An 18166-nucleotide genomic window follows, 5' to 3' on the forward strand; every position below is an offset into this window, starting at 1 on the left:
TATGAAGTTGTTTATTTGGCATTTATTACACGGATTAACTCTATAATCCAGTGAGAAACACTGAAAGCCCTCACTTTATTTAAATGGGATTGTTTTGTCACAGTTAAAGATGCCGACTCTAAAGGAGGGGTCTAATGTCCAGTCATCATGCAAGAGGAAAGATGCTCCGGGAGCTTTATTTTGAAAGAGGAAGCAGGATGTTTGGATGGCAGTGCAACTTGACGCATCATCCTGTGTGCTTGTCCCCAGCAGCCCGACCGGGGAGAGAGAGGGAGAGCCGGGCAGAGGAGCGCTGGTCTGCGGGCTGTTTTCACTCCTCCAGCTGCCTTTTTCAGAGTGTTTTCAGCGGGCTGAGCCGCCGCCGCTGTCCGCCCCGCATGGCTCCGGATCCGCTGGGAACTTCTCCTTAGAGCCGTGCGGGTCTGGTGCGTTTTTGGAGGAGCAGGAGGAGGCTGCTGGCTGGATTATTGCACACACACACACACACACACACACACAAGCCCGCTGGACAAAAACGCTGTCCCGGAGCCCGGGCCTGGCTGCGGGTCGTGGTTTTACGCAGCGTCCCTCTGCGCTTCTTGAACTTGTCTTTTAAATGTTGGAGGAGGATCCGGGGGACAGCAGGAGGCAACCTGGCGGCGCAGCGGCGACCGTCTCCAACTAGAGGGAATATGCGTCTGTCCTGGCTGACTGGAGCGCTTCTGCTGGGAACTTTGTGTGCAGGTAAAGAGCGAGGGGGCCGGGCAGTTTGTGGGTGAAAGGGCTGCAGGTTGCATCACTGCGGGGCGGCACAGAAGCCACCGCACGCCTCGGCTGCCGCGGACCCTGCGCGGAGACCACAGGAGCCCCTCACCATGCCTGCACGCTGAGCGTTTCCAGCAGCAGCACATGGCGGAGAGGGAGCGCAGGGTCCGTGCTGGACCCGGACCCGGACACGGTCAGCATCACGAGGGCTTGTTGTGCGCGCGCTTGTACTTTGAGAGTGAAGGTGTCGGAGCCGGGAAGCGGCGGCTGTGCGTCTGCGTGAATCCGGCTCTTTGTTGCTGTGTTCGGCCGCGGAGCCACTTCAGTGCCGCCTGCGTTCACTGTCAGTTGTGTGTGTGTGTGTGTGTTGTGTGTGTGTGTGTGTGTGTGTGTGTGTGTGTGTGGCTGCTGCTCCATTGTCTGCTCAGGCATGCAGGCGGATCGATAATCGATCAGCAGAGCGGGAGCAGAGAGCTCGAGCCTCAGAAATCACCGGTAACCGGACAGATGTATCTTCTTGTCTTCCCCCTCCCGCACGCACGCGCCCCTCGGTACCGTCCGCGGCCGTTTTACTACGACGCACGGCGGGTGGATGAATGAAGCAGCTCGGTCATGTGGCCTCGTAGTAGTGGAGAGGAGGCGTGTGCGCGTGCGTGCTGGAAAAATACTACAGAGACACACGCGCGCAGCAGCATCAGGTGTGTGAGCTCTGAGTTACCTGTAATGCTCCTGTGTGTCTGGTAGTCCAGCTGGAGCTGAACCTGGACCCCTGTGGCAGCCTTCAGGTTTAATGCTTAATACTAACATTTCCAGAGTTTTCTAAAACAGTGTGTTTGGGTTCCAGGGTCAGAGGCCAGCGGTCACTCTCCGTCTGTAATGTGTCTGTAGCATTAAATCACTTGACCTGTCTGTGGTTCTACAGTCACATGGCTCTTTATTTACAAAGGACTTCCTGTGTCTCTGCTGCTGCTGCCGAGGTTACAGGGACCTCAAGTCGTGTCTGTACACATCTGTCTGATGTCTGCGGGTGTCTGTGGGCGTCTCCAGGTGTCTCTGGGTGTTTTCAGGCGTCTGCAGGTGTCTGCGGGCGTCTGCAGGGTCTCCAGGCGTCTGCAGGCGTCTCTGGGTGTTTTCAGGCGTCTGCAGGTGTCTGCGGGCGTCTGCAGGGTCTCCAGGCGTCTGCAGGCGTCTCTGGGTGTTTTCAGGCGTCTGCAGGCGTCTCTGGGTGTTTTCAGGCGTCTGCAGGTGTCTGCGGGCGTCTGCAGGCGTCTGCAGGGTCTCCAGGCGTCTGCAGGGTCTCCAGGCGTCTGCAGGCGTCTCTGGGTGTTTTCAGGCGTCTGCAGGTGTTTCGGGCGTCTCCGGGTGTCTGCGGGCGTCTGCGGGCGTCTGCAGGTGTCTGCGGGCGTCTGCGGGCGTCTGCGGGTGTCTGCGGGCGTCTGCAGGTGTCTCCGGGTATCTGCAGGCGTCTGCAGGTGTCTGCGGGCGTCTGCAGGTGTCTCCGGGTATCTGCAGGTGTCTGCGGGCGTCTGCGGGCGTCTCCGGGTGTCTGCGGGCGTCTCCGGGTGTCTGCAGGCGTCTGCGGGTGTCTGCAGGTGTTGCGGGTGTCTGCGGGCGTCTGCGGGCGGTCTGCGGGTGTCTGCGGCTGTCTGCGGGTGTCTGCGGGCGTCTGCGGGTGTCTGCAGGCGTCTGCGGGTGTCTCCGGCTGTCTGCGGGTGTCTGCGGGCGTCTCCGGCTGTCTGCGGGCGTCTGCAGGCGTCTCCAGGTGTCTCGCGGGCGTCTCCGGGTGTCTGCAGGTGTCTGCGGGTGTCTGCAGGTGTCTCCGGGTGTCTGCAGGTGTCTGCAGGCGTCTGCGGGTGTCTGCAGGCGTCTCCGGGTGTCTGCGGGCGTCTCCGGGTGTCTCCAGGTGTCTGCGGGTGTCTGCGGGCGTCTGCGTGTGTCTGCGGGCGTCTGCAGGTGTCTCTGGGTGTCTGCGGGTGTCTCCAGGTGTCTCCAGGTGTCTGCAGGTGTCTGCAGGCGTCTCCGGGTGTCTGCAGGTGTCTCCAGCTGTCTCCGGGTCACCCAGTGCTGTGTTATTGTGCTTCAGGGTTTCCAGTGGTTCAGCAGTGACCGCCTGCTTCAGTGCAGCTGCCTGTTGACAGTTGGGTGTGTTATGCTAGTAGCGGCAGGGTTAGTTTGACCTTAAAGTCCTTCGTGGCGTTTTATTTCTGTAATATTTCAGTAGGTCTCTGCATGTGTCTGTGGGATGTTTCTGAATTTAACTTTATAATCTGTTTATAGGAACAGATACTTGTGGTGAATATGATGAAATGTGTTGCAGCATTACACACATGCAGCTGCAGCTCGTGTGTGTGTGTGTGTGTGTGTGTACACGTGTATGTATTTTACAGTACGAGCCCTGAAGAGTTGTACAGTCGGCTGGAAAACGGTTTTCTAGTTCTGCTCACAGCTTTACCTCCCGATCAATACACACACACACACACACACACACACACACACACACAGAACAGGAGAAAAAGCACTACAGCCATCTGATGATAAATTGTACATGGACACTGAACCGATGTGGGATTTCTAATCAATATTAAGATTTAGAAAACGAAAAAAAAAATCTGTCTTCTGACATCAAAACGATATTTGATCCAAATCCGTCTCTTGTCGCAGAAATAAAGGTTATCAGCTGATCAGTATTAGAGAACTGATCATCTTTCTATCGGACACTTTGCACATCAGTTCGCAGTGTACAAGTGTCAATATTGGGCACCTGTTGTTAGTGAAAGGCACCCTGGGAGTCGTAGTTGACAGGCTTCTTGTAGCTGTGACTTTAGAAGCAGATGTTTTCTTCACAGCTGCTCATCCTGAGTTCTGATGACTCGACAGTTTCACTCGGTTACACCCCGAGTTCATGGAGGAGTGTAGCAGTGATTAAGCCCCTGGAGGGATTTCACAAGTTTTAATTAGTGCAAACACACACACACACACACACACACACACACACACACACACACAGTCGTGGTGATGTCAGCCACCCTGACTGAGTATTTTTATGTTTTTCTGCCGTCAAATCCTGCAATCATGTTATAAACTGTGTGTGTGTGTGTGTGTGTGTGTCAGAGTAGAGGGAAACTGGACTTGGTAGTGGATCATCATCTGCCCAGTGTGTTTTCTCATCAGCAGGGAGATACTGACTCGAGTCGGTCTGACTCGGCAGGTGGAGCAGGAGAACAACCTGCAGGAGCAGCTTCCTCTGCTGCTTCAGCTCAAGGTCGTGTAGGTTAACTACCAATTAAGGCTTCAGCCAATCAGGGAAGGACACCAATTACTGCACCGTTCAGCTTCCAGCCGTCTGTTTCTGATCGTCACCACATCGGAGCGGGTTTGGGGCCTCTGGCAGGAAATCTCAGACGTCAGAGAGCTGTGCGTCCTCAGACTGGAAGTTTGACAAATGACGGCGACTGGTGTCTTTCGCTCCCCGTCAGACGACGCGTGGTTCAGCCCGGTTACAGCCGAGTGCTCTGAGTTCGCTTCCCTCTGTATATACAGTACGTACAGCTGTTTCATGCAGGTGTGGAGATGCTGTAATGTGAATAATTGGTGTAATCGCTGCATGATGTTGCTCCTGCTCTTTGCCATGTTGCAGAAACTACACCGGTTCACAGATACAGATGTGAGATCAGTTCCATTCAGAGTCCAGTAGCTGTCCTGGCCCCCGTGATCTTTGAGCTCTGTGGCGTTAGAGATCCACGCGGGAACACTTTCTGTCGTTGTAAACTTGATGCAGCCGAACACACAGCTGCTGTCTCAGCGGTGAAGTTCAGTATGTTCACACATAATGTCATATCATGCGTCACACACTGAGCACTGGCATCTGAGGAGATCTCCCTGCAGCAGAATAATGTAACTGTGTGTGTGTGTGTGTGTGTGTGTGTGTGTGTCACTGTAGTGACCACAAAGCACAAACTGGTTTCCTTCGTCCAGCACACAGTGAGCTCAGAGCGACGCTGCGTTCGCTACAACTGAACCTGCTGCGTGTGTGTGTGTGTTCATTAATCCACACGTCACAACAGCTGTATTTCTCTCTAAGTTGTTAAAAAATCAGAAAGTCGTTTTTATGTTTCTGTGAATATAAACGCCTTTTCACTCTTAGTCTGACTGTTGGCTAACGGCTTCATCTTCTCCCTCAAATTTGTTCAAACTCACAGAACTTTATTTAAACTCTAGTGGAGATCCCAACGTTTCAGACACAATGAGAACATCAGAGAGCTTCAGCGGAGAGCTGCAACAACATGATGCACAACACACGATTCTGTGGCTTGTTTCTGTTTAATGTAAAAGCTGCTTGAGGGGGAATTTGAAGGGAAACTATTTTTCTTGTTGTTCTGCCTCTCAGTAAACTCCTCCTGTTTGATGTAAATCTAAAATTAGAGAATGTATCTGCAGTCTTGCTGTTGTTGTTGTGGACTGCTGAGGCCTGGATCACTGCCCTCTCACTACTAGACTCCCTGCAGGGCCAGAACACCAGCAGAGGGGGGTGAGGAGGGTGCGTGATGGGGGATGGGTTGCCCGTAGCTACAGGCAAGATTTAAAGGGCCAGTGCCTGTTTTTCTCTCCTCACGGCTCCCCTAAGATTGATGGCATGGGGTCAAGAGGAGGAGGAGGAGAGGGGGAGGTATTGGGTCAAGAGCAGACCCCGAGGGAGAAACAGCGCCGATTCGAAACCAGGTTCAACATGGTGAGGAGTTGGAGGAGCGTTGGACGCCGTGCGTTGTGCAAAAGTTTTAGGCAGGTGTGAAACAATGCTCTAAACTAAGAATGCTTTAAAAAATGGAAGTGTTAATAGTATATTTTCATCAATTAACAAAATGCAGTGAATGAACAGAAGAGAAATCTAAATCTAATCAATATTTGGTGTGACCCCCCTTTGCCTTCAGAACAGCATCAATGCTTCTGGGTACACTTGCACACAGTTTTTGAAGGAACTCGGCAGGTAGGTTGTTCCAAACATCTTGGAGAACTAACCACAGATCTTCTGTGGATGTAGGCTTCCTCAAATCCTTCTGTCTCTTCATGTAATCCCAGACAGACTCGATGATGATGTTGAGGTCAGGGCTCTGCGGGGGCCATACCATCCACTTCACCTCCTTGTTCTTCTTTACGCTGAAGATAGTTCTTAATGACATTAGCTGTATGTTTGGGGTCGTTGTCCTGCTGCAGAATACATTTGGGGCCAGTCATACGCCTCCCTGATGGTATTGCATGATGAATAAGTATCTGCCTGTATTTCTCAGCATTGAGGACATCATTAATCCTGACCAGATCTCCAACTCCATTTGCAGAAATGCAGCCCCAAACTTGCAAGGAACCTCCACCATGCTTCACTGTTGCCTGCAGACACTCATTATTGTACCGCTCTCCAGCCCTTCGGCGAACAAACTGCCTTCTGCTACATCAGTCCAGAGCACCTGCTGCCATTTTTCTGCATCCCAGTTCCTATGTTTTGCATAGTTGAGTCACTTGGCCTTGTTTCGGAGTGTGTCGGAGGTATGGCTTTTTGGCTGCAACTCTTCCATGAAGACCACTTCTGGTCAGACTTCTCCGGACAGTAGATGAGTGTATTTGGGTCCCACTGGTTTCTGCCAGTTCTGAGCTGATGGCACTGCTGGACATCTTCCGATTTCGAAGGGAAATAAGCTTGATGTGTTTTTCATCTGCTGCACTAAGTTTCCTTGGCCGACCACTGTGTCTACAATCCTCAACGTTGCCCGTTTCTTTGTGCTTCTTTATAAGACCTTGAACAGCACATCTTGACTCTGCTTTGAAATCTTTGTCTGGGAGAGACCTCGCTGATGCAGTATAACTACCTTGTGTCTTGTTGCTGTGTCTTGCCATGGTGTATGACCTGTGACATGAATGACCTGTGTCTTCCACAACCTCACCTTGGCAGCAGCGTTTGGTTATTCCTCACACAGTTTTAAGCCTCCTACACAGCTGTTTCTGTTTCAGTTATTGGCTGTGTTTCAACCTACATGTGAAACTTATGATCATTAGCACCTGTTTGGTATAATTGGTTGATCATACACCTGACTATAATCCTACAAAACCCCTGACTTTGTGCAAGTGTACCGATAAGAATTGATGCTGTGTTGAAGGCAAAGGGTAGTAACACCAAATATTGATTTGATTTAGATTTTCCTTTTGTTCGCTCACTTCGCATTTTGTAAATTGATTTAAAAAAAACTGTTATATTTTTGAAAGCATTCTTAGTTTACAGCATTTTTTCACACCTGCCTAAAACGTTTGCACAGTACTGTGCGTATATATATATAAAGTATATAAGTAAGTAAGTCAGCATGGCTGTAGCTTCATTTATACCTCAGTCTGTCTCTCGACATAAAAACGGCTTTATTTTAAAGCAATGCATCAGTTGGTGTCTGGCAGGGTGTTTCATTACACTTCACTTCACAATAGAAAGCAGTGGATGGAGCAAACACCATCCTGATGATTTATGTGTTCTTAGAGTCTTACCAGCAGTGGAGCTAAAGATGTAAAGCTTGTCTTGAGAGTGGTGCAGGAGGAAAGGTCACAGTCAGAAATAATGTGCTAATTTGTACCTTTAGGGGTACAACGGCTTGTCACTGGGGCAGTACCCTCAAAGGTACCTATTGTAGCTCTTAACAAGGGTACATATTAGTATCCTTACAGTTTGTCATTATACAATAATGGACCTGGGACGAAACTTGGAAATGTACAACATGAGAAATACATACATGAGATACAAATATTGTTGTATCACATTTATTAACCTAAACATTTATAAACCCCAACATTTAAGTTCTACAATTTTTATCACATTAAAACCGATACAAAACCATGTTTTCTATCAATACAGAATTTCAGAATAATGTATAATTCATCAGTGCGACTCAATACAATCCACTGAACAATATCTTTTTCTTTCTTTTTTTTTTACTTTCTCCCTTTTTAAGTCACACTTACCAGGCAGTATCAACAAATCACATGTTGTGATATCGATATAACGCAGTAGTTTTTGGGGTCATCCACTGAGGAGCACACAAACACTCTGCAGACTGCTGTGTGTTAAACCCTCGGGGAGGATCATGACCCTGCCAGGCCCTGAAAGAGTGCGATGAGGCTTCGACAACATCCTGCAGCCAAACAATCAGAGAAAAAACAGAATGAGAGTTTCACTGTTGCACTGGCTGCCATGAACACACACACTGTAGTTTATTCTGACTCCGTCCCACACACACCGTCCTGCTGCCCCAAACACTCACTACAGCACCACACGTGGATTCATCCGCCGCTGGAAATAGTCCCCAACAGATGCTCTGTTTCCTCCTGTTAGTCTGATAAAAACTACAGCGAGCAGCTGTTTGAGGAAACTACTGAGCCTTTTTAAACATGAAACTGTAGATCTGTGTTTTTAAAGATTTACGTCTTCAGCAGGAACCAATGGGCTCGCAGCTGAGAGCCGCAGACAGGGAGTGAGACGGCACCGAGGGACGCACTGACATGTTGCTGGTTTGGGTCTGAACATGAGATTTGACGACAAACACCCGACACAAAATTAAAGGAGACGTTCACATTTCTTCTGACATTGTAACACAGGTTCAAGTTTCAGGAGCTTGTGTATTGGCAGCTGAGTGCATCGGTACTTCACTGTATACTGTATGCAGTAGTGTAATCAAATAGATGTTCTGTAACTGTAACGATCATATTCTGATACTCTGACATTTTCTAGCTTCTCTTAAGAAAAACGTGCTTTTAACATTTAATATACGTCAGGTGTTGGCAGATGGACGTTCCTCTCCAGTGTAGCTCGGATGTCCAGAAGTGTTCGGCAACTGAGCTGCAGTGTCGACGTTTCATTACACTCATTGCTCTCTCGAATGTATGGCTGTAGCTAAGCTGACCTGTTTTCTCAGCGATCAATACTGTGTGAGGCGAAGGAGACCCTGTTTTTATTGTAACCCCCCCCCACACACACACATACATCATTAGCTCTGGGAGAGGCCTGCAGAGGTTTCTTTGTGTGTTCTGCTGTGAAGGACAGAGATAGAAGACGCTCATCTGCTGTAGAATAAAACGCTGCAGGCCGGAGAACAGACATGCATCTGATGTTAGTGCCTTGCTTCGGCCACTGAGTATCTTCCAAAAAAACACTTTTAAAGGTCTTATTATTTGTTTTAACATCAGAATTTTCTTTTGTAGTTTTAAGATTTTTCGCATTAGAGACGTGACTGTGGTGGAATCCGTCGGCAGGAACTTGATTAGAATATAAATGAGAGCTGGAAAATAGAGCTGCATTCGACAGAACTCTGTTCCCTGCTTGGTAGGAAAAGTAGTAAACTGAACATTTATCCGTTTCTGGTGGTTTTAAGCAGCCAAACAAACACTTCAAGGCACAGAGGGTGGAAATGCTGCATTCATACAGTGTCGGGAAAAATATAAAAACCTCCCGTTATTCTAATGTGGGAGGGTTCGCGTTTTAATTGAATTGGTTTTAATTAGCTGAATCATCTGTATTAGAGTTAATATTAGATTTTAATAGATGTAACTGTCAGCGATGGAGGCTTTGCAGCCATTTTCCTAATGTTTTGCTGATGTTCTGTTCACCATCGTAGCTGTCAGAGATTCCCCGACTAAGTAGGAGGCAAAGTGAACGATGTTTCCAACTCTGCTGCTCGTAATTCCAATGCTGAATGATATGATGTAATAGCAGCATTACAGCTCGTTTCTTACAACAGGTTAATAAAATAAACTGACGCAGGATAGGATGGCAAAGACTGTAAAATGGAATGAGCCAATCAGAATTCTTTGTTTTTGTACATCCATATCACTGCAGAACTACTTCTTGGTTCAAGTCTGACCTGCTGCACTAACTTAACAACTTAACAACTCAAGCTTGGTTGTGTGAGAATTGAAATACTGAGCAGTTACAATATAACACTTTATCCATTGAATTTCTGTTTGATTATTGCTCTATCCTGCACATACTTTATATCCTGCACTTGCTTATTGAACTTCTGGTTAGACCTAAACTGCATTTCATTGCCTTGTACTTGTACATGTGTAATGACAATAAAGTTGAATCTAATCTAATCAAAATTACAGTTAACAGGCCTGATGTGAGGCGTTCACGTTTGTTTGGTTTTCAGGCACTTCTGTATCATTGAGTTCCAAGTCGGATATACTTTTAGAAAAATTGCCCCAGTCATGATGTTAGATGTTGATGCGAACGATCAGTTGAAAACTGGTAACTCCAACGTGATGATTGTGACATTAGCAGCCTACAGTGCAGTAAATAGTCGTCGGGCTGTCCTGTGGAATCTGTTGGAAAGCTGTGTCGTATTTGTGTGTCAAATGTTATCTGACAGGAAACAGGCAGCTCAAACCGCTAGGACAAACAGCCTGAATCTGGCATTTCTGCCTGGCAGGCTCATGCCAGATTCAAGACGACTGACTCACCAGAATCGGCCCGACAGCACTGGTTCTCGATGTGGTCACTGGGCCAAATCTGGCCTGAGTGTTGCTAAATGGAGCTCATTCTCAGCAAAAACGGAGTCAGATCTCAATCTGGCTCTTATTTTGTCTCCGAGTGGCAGATCACTTGGGCAAGAGTTAGGGTTAGGGTTTCTGGCAGGTAGATACCTAAACTACACTTTTTCCGATGCCTTACTTTGAGAGATATAAGCATGATTTTCTACAAAATCCCTTTTTTCATTGAACAAGAGAAGCCAAAGTTGTCAAATATTAAATTTCTAAACACAAGCAGATACAAGAACTTTCAGACTCTATTTCATTCAGACAAATTGGTCAAATGATGATTTAAATCAGGAACAATTCTGATCAAAGAATAAATCGACTAGATTATGAATCTGACCAGACATTTGATGTCAGCCTTCAGTACTCCACAGCTTATTGATACATATTGATACTAAAACAATACAATTTTCCATCTATCTGCCAGGGATCATGAAGTCCTTCAAAGGCATTCCTCAGGGAACCGTGTCGGGTCCCTTGTGGTTTCAGGACTCAGGACTGTTAGATTTTATGGTATGCAGTTCCTGTTGTTGAGAATGTGACACTTGAGCTGGGCCGGCGTTCACACTGCGGCGACACATACCTGCAGCAGGAAGAGGCAAGTTATCTCTGCAGCTTTACGACCAGAGGAGGGGTCATCAAAGAGAGGGAGGGGAGGAAGGAAGAGGGGTGAGGGGAGAGAGATACAGAGGAAGAAAGGGAGAGAACAGTTTGTACTTCATCAGTTTTAATAGTTTTTTAAATGATTAACTATGGGTAAATGCTTAAAATTCTTAAGAATATATGCTATTGTATAATACATTTAAAACAATACGTTTGAAAGCAAATTCTTTTTTTCTGACATATATTTCTGATTGTTTCATTTGCAGATTTAAAAACAAGATGACTGTTATTGAAAGCATCCAAATTTTTGACATTGATAAGTTTGTGCACTTCTTCCAAACCAAAGATCATTAGTGATTACAGATTATTGGTGATTATGTAATATTGCATATATTTTGTGATTTGAAGTCAGAATATTAAGTATTAAATCGTCTCAGTGCAGTTTGAATGTTCAAAGCGACGCAGACTTTTCATAAATTAGGCCTGCTGAGCCGTGAGCAGTCTGCCAATGAATATAAAACTAAGTTTATGGCCAGGACTGTCGTCATAACTCTCTCTGTAACTCACACACACAGACACATATTGGCAAACATACAAAACACACACAGAAACACATAAAAGTCTTTAGCAGAGAGCTGCTAATATTGTGTTTATTCTGGCTTGCAGCAGCGCAGTTAGAGCTCCAAAAAGTAAGACGACCAGCCTCCAGACAAAACAGTTCAACACTTTATCAGCTTTTAATCATTTGATTATAACCACATTAAGATAACAGCCTGATTATTGCAGTTAAAACATCTTCACTGGGTTTTCTTAGAGGCCTTGAGGTCAGTAGTTAACACACTGAGGAACACATCAGTCTTTCATGTTAGTCTCGTATCAACCAGAAGTTTTGGGGTTTAAATTCTTCTGAGGCTCCACAAAGATTGCGTTTGGGGGAGTAAAAGAGTGGTTGCACAGGGTCGTAGCTAGGACTTTAGAAATGAAGTCCCAGAAACCAAGAAGAAATCCTCTAAAATGTTTTAATCATTTGGATTTTTCATATTTTATATTTTGGGTTAGCTGATCTGATTTTCTGCAGATTTTATTTAATCGTAGCAGTTCATTCAAGGAAATTTCTCTGGAAATCAAAACTCAGCTAACTATACACTTATATCTGTCTCAGAACTATTTTCCCTATAATTAGTACCAGATTAGAATTAAATAGTTCTTGACCATGTTGTTTTCCAGTATGAAGATGTTAAAGCTGTTTCAAAGCGCTCTCCGCACTGAAAAGCCGAATGCCTTTCTTTCTTTATTCATTCATTTATTAGTAAATTAATTAATTTTATTAGTAAATTAATTAATGTATTAATAAATGAATGAACCTAGTCCCATTTAAATTTACTGAGTCTAAAAATACTGTAATAACTTTATGGCTCATAATCTGATCAATAATCATTATTCCCATTAAGATGTTTACGTAGGTTGCGTGTTGCAACCTGATGTGTCTGTAATAATTCTACCTGACTATCTGGGTGAATATTGCAGTAAAGTTCTGCTGTGAGACATTGATTTTATTTTATGTTTACAGTAGCTTCAACATACAGGAGAGTATGTACAAAGATGTTTTCCCAGAGGACGACCCCCCACTCGGTAATGCAGCTTGAAGCACCGACCGTATGTTCGTACCATGAGAGTGCGGCTGTAAATGGATAAGACGGAGTGGAGCATCTTACCAGTTGAACATCTTTGCTTCCTCAAGCAGGTGGATTGTGTGCCACAAAATGAAACTGTTGATATTTTGAATGTTTTGGGAAAATCGTAAAAGGGTTATTACACCCAAATTACAAAAAAACATCTTTTCTCACCACTCGTCACCTTCCTATTTCACAAAGCTTTCAAAGTTGGTATGAAACCTGTCTCAGGTGTGTTCTGTGGATTATTAACAGAGACTGTTTCTGGAAAGAGATGTTGCTTTTGAATTGTTTAAATGTTTAAATTCCACTCAGCTCCATTTTCTTTTTTTAAAACCTAAACTTTCTGACTGGATCGATACCACTAGAGGGACGAGAGGAAATATGTTTCTTGAAATCTTTTATCCTTTTTTAAGGTAGATGTTCACCAGGTTCACATGCTTTGACTAATCGACATTAGTTTGCTCATTGAAAGGCTCTGAATAAGTCAGTAACCAGTCAGTCATGCTGGATAACACCTGATAAGCTGTGCAGGCAAGTGTGTGTTTGTGTGTGTACCTGGACAGATAAAGTGTTATCTCGCTCATGCTATTTGGGCCCAAAGCACACAGTGCAACAATAGAGTACAGGACACTTTATGAAAACACACACTGCAGGGATGTGTCCAGCTCCTTTCAAACCGTCCAATCAGACTGCGGCCTTCTCCGTGGTCATGGTATAGAATAACAGCAGTAAATGGCAGAGTGTTGGTCTGCATTGTGTTTGGTCGGCTGTAAAGTTTGGTGCCTCGCTGTGACAGATGGGGGGTTCCACAGCTCTCTTTCATTGACAAACTGACAGCTCCCAGGGGCCCAGACTGCCCCCCTCTCTGCCTTCTCCCCCTCCACTCATTTGTTTCCTCTCTCACCCTCGAGGACCAGAGGAATGACTCTCTCTCTGCTGCCATTTGTCCGGGGATGGGGGGCCCAGTCTGGGAGTGTGTGTGTGTCCTGTCTGGTCTCACAGAGACGGGGGCAGATGTTGTCTGGACAACAACAACAAAACACACACACACTCGCTCTTATGCTGGTTGTCTTATCTGGTGGTTCCTCTCCTGTAGCTGTGATTTGTTTGCATTGCATCAGACTGCTATCCTGTTATCAGCTGTTAAAACGCGAACAGTGCACACTCGGCCTCGTGCACACTCACGTGGTTTTGTAGACTTGAGGTCTGGCGTTTCGTCTGCAGCAACATTTCTCAAATTGTGGGGCGATGCGGGGTCCTGCAGGGGACATTCAGGGGTGTTCCAGTGTCCTTGACAGGGTTCAAGGAGTTCTTCAAGGGGTTCCAGGAAAACACCAGTAGTTTTATTGGTCCTCTAGGGGTGTCTTTGTGTCTTTTAGGGTTTCACTGGGTTTTTGAATGTGACCAAGGACTCTACAGGGGATTGTCAGTAGTCCTTGAAGGTGGTGTAGGGGCATTTTAGGGGGTTCTGATGGTACTTGAATGGGTATTAGGGGTCTATGAGGGGGTTAATTGGTCCTTCGGTGGACCTCAGCAGTGTTCTAGGGATTCTTCAGGGGGTTCCAGGGCTCTTTGGTGGGTTTCAGGCTCTCTTTGACTTCCTTACAGGGGGTTCTAGGGGGTTCCAAGGCTACTTTAAGGGGTTTCATGGCTCCATGTGAGAATTAATTTGTCAGTGAGTTGGTCCTAGGATCTTTTATGTCTCTGACGGTTCCATGGCGAGGGGTTTTTAAGCTAGTTATGTGGGTGTTTTAGATTGTGGTACTCCTTTACAGAGTTCAGGGAGTCCTTGATTTGTCCAAGGGCACCGTAGAGGGATCTCTTTGGTTCTTAAGGGCACTCAAAGGTTCTTTAAAGGTCATTCTAAGAAATCTTTAAGGGGTTCTGTACCTCTGGGTTTTAGGGGGTTAATGGAATCCATGAGGAGGTTCCACCATGTCTTCAAGTTGAAACAGGGTTTATTAGAAGGTTCCTGTGATCCTTCAGGTTGTTTGTAGAGGTTAGGGTAGAGTGTTCTAGGTATAATTATTGTAAATAATTATATAGTTCTAGGATTTCTTATGGGGTTTATATGAGCGTTTTGTTGTTGATTGGGTTCTCGTGGTCTTTTAGGGGGTTTCATTGTTCTTTTAAGAGGCTTTTACGAGTTCTTGAGCAGAAACAGAAAAATACCAGTTCACAACTGTGGTGAAATGTTTCTCTGGTTTCAGTCGGAACATAGGCCGATAAAGAAGAATAGTCGATTTCTAAACTTCTAAATGTTTTTGTTTTCTTTGTGGTTTGAACAGAATCAGACGCCTGCTGACAGATTCACAGAGCTGCAGCTGTTTGCAGCTCACAGGTTTACAAATATACAGATGTCGGCCACAATTCAGATTCCAGTACAATGAGCATATGTGCAGTGTGTTGACTGTTCCCATGGGAACAACCTAACCAGATGGCTGCTGGTTGAACGGGTAATCTGCAAAAAGCATATGTACAGAAATACACACAGGAAACCCATAAGGACACTTAGATCATAAAGACTGTACCGGAGTAGTTCAGGACAAGAGGACGGAAGGCGGAGAATTTAGAGAGAAAGCTTGAATCGTTTTAGAAAAGCTTTTCTTTTGTACAAATGTATTTTTCACAATATTTACAACATTTGAATTAGTCCATTACTTCGACCATCAGCCTCAGCTGTACTTGTGTTTAGTGCTAATTGTTAGCATGCTAACACGCTAAACTAAGAAGATGAACATGGTAAACAATATACCTGCTAGACATCAGCATGTTAAATTTATCTATATGAGTCCTTAGCATGCTGACGTTAGCATTTAGCTCAGTTCAGTACAGCCTCGTAGAGCCACCAGCATGGGTGTAGACTCTTCGTCTCGTTAGCATTTGCTGTGTTTCTGTATGTTGAGTTTGTGTTGTCATTCTGTTTCTTAGTTTGCTTGTGTTTTACTTTACTTTATGCAGCAACTTTTCAAAATGCGACATATATGTTGAACAGGAAAGTTATTGAGCTTGGAAACAGTAGTTTCACAAAGGAATCTTTACTCGAGGTCCAATTACGACGCTTTCAGCTGTGATATACAGCGTGGCTGAAAGCTAGTAAGTGCAACATTGAGGAGGCTATACAAAGAAGAGACAGATACCCGACAAAGATGTTGCTTGTAGCAGCAAAAAAGCTATAATCAGAAATCGGTGTACCGCAAGGAAAGAGAAATGGCTTGAGATTGTTCAGGACATTAACTCAGCGGAAAAATTGAATTGGAATTTTTAGAGAGGTAAAGGAAACATTTTTCACATACTAAATCGAGAAAAGTGGACAATTTAAATGAAAACAAACTGCGAACAAGTAACTTCTCTGTTTTAATGTGGAATAACTGGAATCCAGAATGCATATTAGAGCTGCAACAATTAGGTAATTAATGGAATAGTCGATTGAAAGAGAATTTTCCAGAAATGCTAAATACTTGCAGGTCCCAGCTTCTCAAATATGAGGATTTGTTTTGCTTTGTTGTTTTGTTTTTGCTTGTTTTTTATCATCCATGATAGTTAATGAAACATTGTTTGGTTTTGGAACAAACAATTTTAACTGCACCACATTGAGCTCTGGGAAGTTGTGATGGGTGTCTTTCACTACGTTTTGACGTTTCATAGCTTAATCGAGAAAATAATTGGCAGATCTGAGTCCTGAGCTATCATAAATATGCCGCTTTTGGAAAGTTTTGGATCAGTTAAAAGTGCTATTTAAATGAAAGTAAGGAAGGCTGCACGGGCAGAAATAAAGCGATGCAGTCTGTCTTCTGTGTTGTTGTGTCTCTCCAGTGACGAGGCCCGCCGCCTTGGAGGTCAGCTCTATTGTCTGCGGCCCTGTGTGCTGTCAGGGCCGAGCAGACTGTGATTGATGGCACTTACAGCTTGTGTTTGCTTGCAGAGAAGATCTGGTTAATGACAAGCTGTAGTACTCTTTCTCTGCCCCTCCCCCTCCTCTTATCATGTTCGCAGAGAATGGTTCAGCAGTGCTGAGGCTGACTTGTGAGTGGCTATAAATAGAGGCGGTGTGTGTGTGAGAGTTTGGGGAGGGGAAGCCTGTTTTGGGATCCAGCTGGATGGAAGCCAGGACTCGGCTGAGAGTAGGAGGAGAGGAAAAGTGAATAGAGGAGCGAAGGAAAGTGTAACCGCTCACAGCAGCATTTAAAACGGAATAATCGGTTCAGTGGAATCATTCGAGAGGCAAAGTAAATCCGTGCAAACTGTCCGCGCCGAGTTCAACTTTATTGAACTTTGACAAGCAAATTCACGCCGTTGACCAATAGAGAGTCGAAGTCCTGACATCACTTCCTGTCCAGCCTCTTAAATAGGCATCAGCTAGAGCACTTACTATTAGAAATTGCAACCTTTTGTGATTTTAACGATTACTTTGTGAGCACAGAAACAAACTGCAGCTCCCATTAAAAACTAACGATTTCCACTGACAGACTGATTGAAACTGTGCTCAGCAGTTTGGGGGTTAATAATCTTCCGTACCTGATCGGTGGAACGTCAGACACTGAAACAGCAGCGACGTGAATCACAAGTCAGTCGTGATCATAATAACATTCATTCAGCTCATGAACTATCCTGCAGATCCCTTTGTGTGTGTGTGAAAGAGACCACAGCCTCTTGCATGTGAACATCACAAAGGCAATTAGTGATATAGATCTGTGTGTGTGTGTGTGTGTGTGTGTGTGAAGAGTTCCCATGGCTTTGCATCTCAAATGTTGCCCTATGATCTCAGTAACATATGCACACACACACACATTTGGCCTGCCAGATGCCTGTGTGTGTGTGTGTGTGTGTGTGTGTTGGTATATATGTGTGTGTGTGTGTGTGTGACCCCTGGACCTCATGTCTGGAGCGCACAAAGGCTCTTAATAATTCGTATGTGGTCATTTTGCATGATAAAGTTGCACACACACACTTTGAGCGATTTGCATTTCACACACGTCCGTATCTATATCATCACGGAAACACAGGAGGTCAGAGGTCACACACTTTCACACACACATGCAGCATAGACATGTTAATGTGTGTGATTATGTGTCGCAGTTGTTGCAGCTGGAAGACGTGACTGAACGAATCCCGTCTCCGTCTCTGGTCTTTTGTCACACTCGGCACTGAAACGTGACGTCGCTGCTTTTCATGACAATACTACAGCTGTCACTGTTTCTGACACATGACGGGAGAATGTGTGGTGTGCAGAGGAACATTTGAGCCAGGGTCAAAGGTCATGAGAACACAGCGGATCTGCAGTTGCAAAGATTTTAAAGCATAATTCCGGTTTCTTCCCTCTTCTAGTGATGTTTATATCAGTATTATTAATATTGTACTCACAGAGTTAATATGTGAGACCCAAAAAGAAGTCTGGCAGGTCAAGAAACGCGAGCAGTCTTTATTAAAACAGTGTTGTAGGCGGGTAACGCTACACCAGTGGCGTGCTCTGCTAAGGATTCTCCAACACTGCTGTGTTCTGCTGTTTCATTCGCTGACAGACAGCGGCTCACAGCGGAGACGTCTTTGTGAGGATGTTGAAAGCAGCAGATTCAAGCTGC

The 18166-nt window shown here is 45.4% G+C and overlaps 1 protein-coding gene across 2 annotated transcripts in view; it reads left to right on the plus strand.

Annotated features, from left to right (window-relative positions):
• Positions 1–218: 218 nt before the first annotated feature.
• The window catches only part of acvr2ba (activin A receptor type 2Ba), a 36196-nt gene continuing 18248 nt past the window's right edge, over positions 219–18166 (plus strand). The window contains exon 1 of one of the 2 annotated variants that reach the window (XM_044176195.1): positions 219–723. In XM_044176195.1, the coding sequence (XP_044032130.1) occupies positions 672–723 (52 nt within the window). In that variant the 5' untranslated portion in view covers positions 219–671. Of the gene's footprint in view, positions 724–1321; positions 1443–18166 lie in introns of those variants that run through there. The other variant, XM_044176194.1, reaches the window with a different exon arrangement.

This window comes from Siniperca chuatsi, linkage group LG19 (assembly GCF_020085105.1).
Source record: "Siniperca chuatsi isolate FFG_IHB_CAS linkage group LG19, ASM2008510v1, whole genome shotgun sequence".
NCBI classification, from domain to species: domain Eukaryota; kingdom Metazoa; phylum Chordata; class Actinopteri; order Centrarchiformes; family Sinipercidae; genus Siniperca; species Siniperca chuatsi.